At 41.3% G+C, this 7,660-nt stretch overlaps 1 protein-coding gene across 3 annotated transcripts; it reads right to left on the reverse strand.

The window, feature by feature from the left end:
• Positions 1-205: 205 nt before the first annotated feature.
• TEX30 (testis expressed 30) lies at positions 206-7,081 on the reverse strand. 3 transcript variants are annotated; one of them, XM_027065195.2, is made up of 7 exons: positions 6,928-7,081; positions 5,899-6,211; positions 3,517-3,590; positions 2,812-3,042; positions 1,994-2,045; positions 1,280-1,485; positions 206-669 (listed from the first exon to the last, which is right to left on the reverse strand). In XM_027065195.2, exons 3-7 carry the CDS (start codon positions 3,529-3,531, stop codon positions 496-498), a joined length of 678 nt encoding a protein of 225 aa, XP_026920996.1. In that variant the 5' UTR covers positions 3,532-3,590; positions 5,899-6,211; positions 6,928-7,081; the 3' UTR covers positions 206-495. The 3 variants fall into 3 exon arrangements, with proteins under 3 accessions (XP_026920996.1, XP_026920998.1, XP_053073727.1); XM_027065197.2 differs by lacking the exon at positions 5,899-6,211 and having other exon boundaries at positions 6,928-7,050; XM_053217752.1 differs by lacking the exons at positions 5,899-6,211; positions 6,928-7,081 and adding an exon at positions 5,665-5,877.
• Between the last annotated feature and the right edge of the window lie 579 nt (positions 7,082-7,660).

Below are 7,660 nucleotides of genomic sequence, written 5' to 3' on the forward strand. Positions count from 1 at the left end.
AACAATGTTCAGGGTCCCCATATTTGAAAATGTATCTTCCCTCCTATCCCTTAACTGAGATTTAAAAGATTAGGTGAATGAGTGTATACATTCTATAAAACTTACCACACTCAGCACAGTAATGTAATGCTTATTTTCCTTTTTTAAAGACACTGCTCTGCAAAATTAGACTACTTTCTCAGTTGCACAGAAAATAAGACAAAAGTTCTAGTGTAACAAAATTCAAATGTTTAATTTTTTTCAAAACTTAACTATATTAATGAAAATAAATTATATGTAGACCACCTTCAGTATTTGTACATCATCTTTATACAACTATAACAGTGCTTTCAAAAGATATTTTGTAGAGAACATTAATTTCACAATTAAAACATGTTTTAAAAATGGGGGAACATTAAATTCATCTGAAATATCTCATAATGCAAGAGGTATGCTGTTCTTTATCAAATGAACTCTATTTGTATCCAAAATAACATGGCTTTTAGCTAAATACAATTATTTCTTGTCCATTTCAGTGATTTCCTGGATCCAAAACAAAATCTGTGTATTTATTTCTTTGAAAACATCATTTGTTGAACGTCCTTTCACTGCCATGGAATGGTTTGCCTTCTCAATCCAGTGGATTTTATTGGGAGCTTGCATTTTCTGTGCCACTTTCTCCAACAAGTTCTAAAGGAAAAAAAGAAGAAGATACTAGACTAATAATGCTCTTTTAGTGTTTAATAAGGATTCTCTCTCTCTTTCCTGCACCGCCTATACTGGCATCCGTTCACTAAATATTTATTAAATACTTACTCTACAGACAACTTTCGAGGCAATGGAATATGCAAAGAAATGTCCACAGAAGTGGCAGTCTACGTCTCAGTTACAGCAATACCACAAACAGATCAAGTACTCATTATTGGCAATATATAGTAACATGTACAAGTTATTAACTTTTTCTCAAGAGTCAATTTTATAATTGAAGAGGCTGCTTGAATGTTGAAATGATAAAAACAAATGTATAGTCTAGTAATCCCCAAAACACAAGATTCAGATATTAATCTTTCATTCCCAAATAAGAGTCAAACCATTTAGCAACTCTTTCCAGGCAGATGAATTCTGTCAGTATGCTTATATTTCTCGGTTCTCCAAAGCAACAGGTAACTAAGTCACAAAACTAGCATTAGTCCAATCAGCACCTTTTAAAGAGACTGAAAGCTGCAGGTAAGATCTTGTTCCCAAGATAATTGTCTTTCATTCCCTCTCTCATTTACACAAACATCAAGTTGTAAATCACCTTTTCACACATTTCATCTGCTGAACCTGACACAAACAATACAGGATCTTTTATACGATAGAGATCTTCATCTCTAAGTTTATGTTGCTGCTTTGGATGGTGCAGTGGGTAAGAAATACAAATGAGACCTCGAACAAAAGCATCAGCATCATCTGGCTCAATATGGCACATTACAGAAGCAGCTGCTCTTGAGCCCATTGAACGACCTAAAATCAATTAAAATTAAGTTCAGTTTGATATATAAACATTCATATAAAGAAGTGGTGATAATATGGCAAATCAGATTTCATTTACTGTTCATCCATCATAACTGCATCACTTAACTCCAAAAGGTGGCAATTAACAAGCTGCGATACCCATAATGGACATCTATAGCTTCCTTACATAGAGCTAAAAATGATCCTAAGTCAAAAAAAAAAAAAAAAAGGAATTATTTTTCTGAAGAATACTTAAAGATCCTTGTGAAGGAATCATTTTACAGAGGGTGACTCAGAGATATAAATAAAAGGAGAGATCTTTGGGTTACAATACATATCTATGAGGTTTAAATCTACTTTAAACATATAAAGTACCTTGATATTATACAAGAAAGTGACTTCCCAAAACAAAACAAAAAATCCTTAAATTAGCTTCCTGTCATCAATTAATTTTAACTCTTGATTACCTGTTCCTATATTAATATTAGTAAATTTAAAAGCAAGTATTATAACTTACCGCCAAGGAAAACACCTGTCAATTTGTATTCTCCTAAGGTCTTTAGGTAATTCTAGAAAAACCAACCAAAAAATTATCAATTCTTCTCCTATAAAATATTCGACTGGAAAACCAACATATATTTCCCATCATTACTGAAATGTATGAAAATCTTTGTAAAGACAACCATAAAATCTTAAGGGAGTCTTCTTGAAAGAGGTAACCAGTTCTTTGCATTTCCAATCATGCTGTCACTATCAAATCATATCCTGGGTAATACAGGCAAGTAAGTGAGGGAAAAAAAAAAAATCTCTTCACCAGTCTAAAAAATTCAAGATTCAGGTACTTAAATATTTTTAAGAATTACATTAAAAAAAGAAGCCAGTAAAAGCTTCCAACTGATACAGAATTTAATAACACTAACGTCTAATTTAAAGCCCTGAAAAATCTATCAAGTTTGAAATAATCTGGATTAAAAAAATTTCAACTTTGTTTTATCCAGGGATTTTAGTTTCAAACTGTGCTATATTTATTTGTACATTCATAGTATGGTAGGCAAATATTCAGAACTATATATCTGAAGTTATGTCATTCCAGTAAGAAAATTATTATATCACAAATAGCTTCCCTTGGCAGTACCATAGGATATTTATGATGTGAGCATTCATCTCCATGGAAACTGACAGCAAAAAAGAGAAATCCATTATACAGCTTTCAGGTACTGTTGAGTTTCTAAGAATATTCATTAAAAGTTTTTTAAAATAAATAGAATTTGTCTTAAATGTATTAAGAATTTTACAACAGAATTGTTACAAGTAAATATAAAGAAATTTTCTTACCAAAACTGATTTATATGCCTTAATTCTATGTACAATATTAAGGCCTTTACAGGTAAATCTCAGGCAAAAAAACCCATGAGATGCAAGATGGGATGCCAGTGACATCAAATGAGGAAGATTCATATCTCCTGACGCTCCATGTGTAAGAATTATTCCATATGTTAAGCTCTTGTTAGGTACCAAACAAACAGCATCTAGTAATTTATTTCCAAAAGGTATTTTTAATTTAACCTGGAATTCAAGAGAATAAAGGGATCAAAAATTACTTCCTTGCCTATTCAGACAACTGAACAACTATATGTTTGTTTTGTGAGACCCATGATTCACATGGCCTCTAAATAAAAAGCACTATTAACAATAGCTAATATTTAAGTACTTATTGTCAAGTACTGTAAGTGCTTTATATGTATTAACTTATTTAACCTTCCTAATAATTCTATAAGGTACTATTATCACCTCCATTTTATAGATGAGAAAACGGAGGCACAGCAGGTTAAGTAATTTGCCCAGGTTACGTAGCTACTAGCTAGGATTCAAACTCAGGTAGTTTGCTCCAAAAGTCCTTACTCTTAACCACTAATGTTACTGTCTACCACAGTACAAATTGAAAATAAGAAAATTACTCTGGAGCCACATGACTTAAAAAAAAAAAAAAAAAAAAAAAAGGAACCCTGAAGATGCAGAACATATGAAAATATGTATTACCTCTGTATGATTCATTTTCACTGTTGAGTAACAAACTTAAAGTGCATTACATCTGAGAAGCAAAGGACATCTCCCTGAAAAGAAGATTCTGTTGTGAACGGTGGGTTGGCAGACGTGGACATGACATAAGTAGTATGAATGAACACATTCAGCAGCTGAAATAAACACATTTAGAACTACTTCTCTAAGAACTGGTGCCTTTACATATGCATTACTCAATTACTTCCAAGGTTCCTAAAACCATGGGCACCCAGAATTGGTTACAGGGCCAGGTGTGGGAATGGCAGATGTTATATAAGAAAAGCCAGTATGATACCTTGACATGGAAATCTTAACAAAATTCATACCAAAGTAGAATGTTGTATCTTGGCATATATGCATATTTTTTCCCTAAGCATCTTTATTTTCAACCAACTATCTTTAACTTAATTTCACAGTATCTTTCCATTAACTTATTTCCTTATCATCATTCAGTTCTTCTTCCTACCCTGCAAGAGAAGTATGTATCCACACCTTTTGTCAGGTGACTTTGCAGAGCGTCCCAATATGTACTGTACATACATCTCCACCCTACTGATTTGGGCCTTGACTATGAGACACTACATTAACTAATGAAATATATGCGAAAGTTGTAATGTGCCACTTCTGAGCTGGCACATAGCCAATTCCCAGAAGCCCCCTTGAACTCCCATCCCCAGTCATGAGAAAAGCATGTTCCAGGTATTTTTGCTTTTTCAGCCTGGGTCCCAGAACAAAGATAACACGCTGCAGCAGATATGAACCCGAAAGTAAAGTCTGGAGTCCAGCCTCATCCAGCCAAGATCTAAGCCACTGAAGAACCAAAAATGCTGGCCTGAAGAACCCAAGAGCATGAAATGTTAGGCCACTGAGATCTGGGGACTGTTACACAGCATTCCTTCCTATGGAAGAGATCTCTTATTATTCAAGGTATAACCAACACCAAGATCTCCATTATCCATCTATTTTTTCCTGTTAACATTTATTCATTCATTCATTCATTCATGGAATAGAGATAATAACAGAGTTCAAAGTTCAAAAGGTACCAAAAATATACAGTGAAGTGTCCCTCATTCCATTTTTGCCTTGCTACCCAGATCCCTTCTCCAAAGTCAACCAATATTGCCTGCTTCTTCTGTATCTTTCCAGATATTTTATACATATATACACACACACACCCCTTTTTTTAATAAACTCATATTTTTCTGAATCCCCCACCACCTAACATACATCTTTTATTTACTCTTTTCTCTATACAATGAGCTTCTTTCATTGTGTTTTATGGCTGCAGAATATCCCAAGGGAAGGTTGTGCATGATATATTTCACCAACCATCACTGACACTGATTCTAACCTTTTGCTAAAATACTGCAATGAATGGTATGCACCTTATTTTCTCACGTGTGTAGACCAATTGTAATAACTTTGTGGGAGAGGAACTGCTGTATCAAAGGGTATATTCACTTGCAATTATATTTTTTAAGGAATACATTCGATTTCTGAATAGGTAATATTTGCATATGTTACAAAATTTTTAAAGGACAAACATGTAAATAGTTAACCCTCCTCAGATTCTTTTCCTCCAACCATGGAGTTTCCTTTCCCAGAAGTAACCACTGTGACCAACTTATTTTTTTTTAAGTTTTGTTTGCAGGGGTGGGGGGAAGGGGGCAGAGAGAGGAGGAGAGAATCGCAAGCAGGCTCCATGCTCAGCATACAGCCTGATGGGAGGGCTCGATCACCCCCTGACCCCATGAGGTCAGGACCTGCGGGGAAATCAAGAGTCAGGTGCTTAACTGACTGAGCCTCCCAGGCGCCCCCACTGTGACCCGCTTAACTATCTTTCCACACGTGTGTGTTATGTGTGCAGAAAAGTTTTCTGACTTGAGCCTGAGGGGACTCGGTCTGGCTACAAAAATCCTGGGGTTTCGGTGGGGGGAGGAGGAGAATAAAGGACTTCACGCTTCAGCGTCCCTGCCTTCAAAAACACAGCCCCCTAGTTGACTGTGCCTGAGGTCCCCTGGTTCAAAGCTCCGTCCTCTGTTCTCCCAAGAGCCTCCCGCCTTCTAGTGGGAGAAGGCAGTCACCCAACACTGTGAAACCGGGAAGGAGATGCGCACATCTAATTACCTCTGCAACAGATTTCACCTAGGTGCACCCCCAACACCACTTCCTTCGCTGGAAGCTGCCAGTTTGTGTGTTTTGTATTCAATTGTTCCACACTGTTCCTTGCTGCAGGTTTAAAATTACGCTGTTTGCTAAGAACCTTTGCCCTCCGGACCCCACTACTTTACTGCTATCGTTTCCTTTCCCATTCTCTCCATCATTTGAATTTAAGTCTTCTAAAAAAAAAAAACCCTTTACCGTAATTTTAGTGAGATTCCAGGAGCCAGTATTCAATCCACTTTCTTGGCCTAGAATGCTCTACTCTCCCGAAACCACCTGGATGTTTGGGTTCTTTCGGAGAAACTCTACGGCCTGCCAGGTTTCCGGATGAACAGTCCACTCCTCACAGCTGGTGCCCTTTTTCTCCACCGGCTACTTCGGTTACCAACGAAACTGTTTCGGGATATGGTGCAACCCGGTCTCCGCAGTCTGGGTTACGACCTCTGGTTTCGCATTCGGACAGGGCAGGGCAGGGCAGGGCAGCAGTCTGGCTCTGCCCCAAGGTCTTCAACTGTAAAAGGAGAGCCACAGGGATACCCTGAGGACGAATCTGCAGTCTCCGTACTTCGCGAGCATTCCGAAGGGACTTGTACGACGACCACGAATACCGGGGGCGCAAGAGGCGATCACGTCTCGTGCTCAAGGACCGACACGCCACGACCACCCCAACTTCCAACCGAAAAACTGCGCGGGCATCGTCCAGTGTGTCCACAGCGGTGCGCTGGAGGTCACGGGCGAGCAAACACGTGAAGAGTTCAAGTCTTCCGGAGGCCGATGACCTGGCCGGGTGGGTGCACACCAGACAGCACGCGGGACCAGGGCAGAAATTCGGAGCGACCCCCCACCTCCCCGCCAAGAATTTAGGGTTCCAAGGCACCTGTGAGAACCCTCTCGTGCACTCAACTGGCGCGCGTGCGCGGTGTGCGCGGTGGCCGCCCCCCGCCCCCGGGGCCCGGCGCGACCCCCTCACAGCTCCGGCCGCTTCGGCTCTCCCCGCCCGAGCCGTCCCCTCACTGCGGCCTCCCCAGCGGCCAGGAGGGCGAAACCCCGGCGGTCGGGCCCGCGGGCACCGCACTTACACCCAACGCCTCACGGAGGCGACCAGCAGCCGTCGAGGGGCGCCGGCCGCGAGCCCTAATGTTTCAGACGGGGCCGCCAGGCGCGCCAGCACCTTCCTCTGGAGGCCGTCCCCCACCCAGCGACGCCAACCGCCGCCGCCGCACTTACCGGGCCCGGGAAGGTGGCCGAGACCGCCTAGCCGTCCGCACTCCCTTCACGGAACAAACTACCACGCTCGTAGCGACCGCCTCGCCGCACCCGCCAGCCCGTTTCGCATCGGCGCGCGCGCGCGCAGACCCCGCCCCCCGGGCGCGCGGGCGGGCGCGTAGGGCACGCCGGGAGCGGGAGTTTTCCAGCCGCTTCCGGGTGACTGGGGCGGGGGTTGCTCGCTAACAAGCTGGTGGTGGGTGGTGAGTGACTTTCAGTCCCTGCCTCACCCAATGACTCCCTCCACGCTGGACCGTTCCCCGTGTCCCAGCCGCTCCATTTCAACAGTGGCACAGGTCAATGAACGTGGAGTCAAGTCTGATTATTCATTTTCTCACACCAAACAATCGGCCAATGCTGTTGACTCTATTTGCAAACATATACAAAATCCAACCACTGCTCATACTTCTGCCAGACTGGTCGGAACCCCCACCCCCCACGCCTATCAACTCTGTCTGGATTACAGAAAGAGTCTACTAAATGGTCTCTTGTTTCCACCTTTACTTCCACCTCTTTGCTACTTGAACAATTCAGCAACCAACTAGACCCTGTTGAAATGTAAACACCTTCTCCAAACCTTCCAGAGGCTTCCCATCTGTCTCATAACTAAAGCCAAAGCCTTACAATGACCACTAAGGTTTTATATTGTTTACACATATTTTTTGTTTCAAGTTTTTATTTAAATTCCAGTTAG

The sequence above is a fragment of the Acinonyx jubatus genome, chromosome A1, assembly GCF_027475565.1.
Source record: "Acinonyx jubatus isolate Ajub_Pintada_27869175 chromosome A1, VMU_Ajub_asm_v1.0, whole genome shotgun sequence".
NCBI lineage: Eukaryota > Metazoa > Chordata > Mammalia > Carnivora > Felidae > Acinonyx > Acinonyx jubatus.

Coding starts and splice junctions, on each gene's coding strand:
- TEX30 (XM_027065195.2), bottom strand. Junction 1,486..1,993: donor GACAGGTGTTTTCCTTGGCG/GTAAGTTATAAT, acceptor AATTGATTTTAG/GTCGTTCAATGGGCTCAAGA. Junction 670..1,279: donor CAGATGAAATGTGTGAAAAG/GTGATTTACAAC, acceptor TTTTTCCTTTAG/AACTTGTTGGAGAAAGTGGC.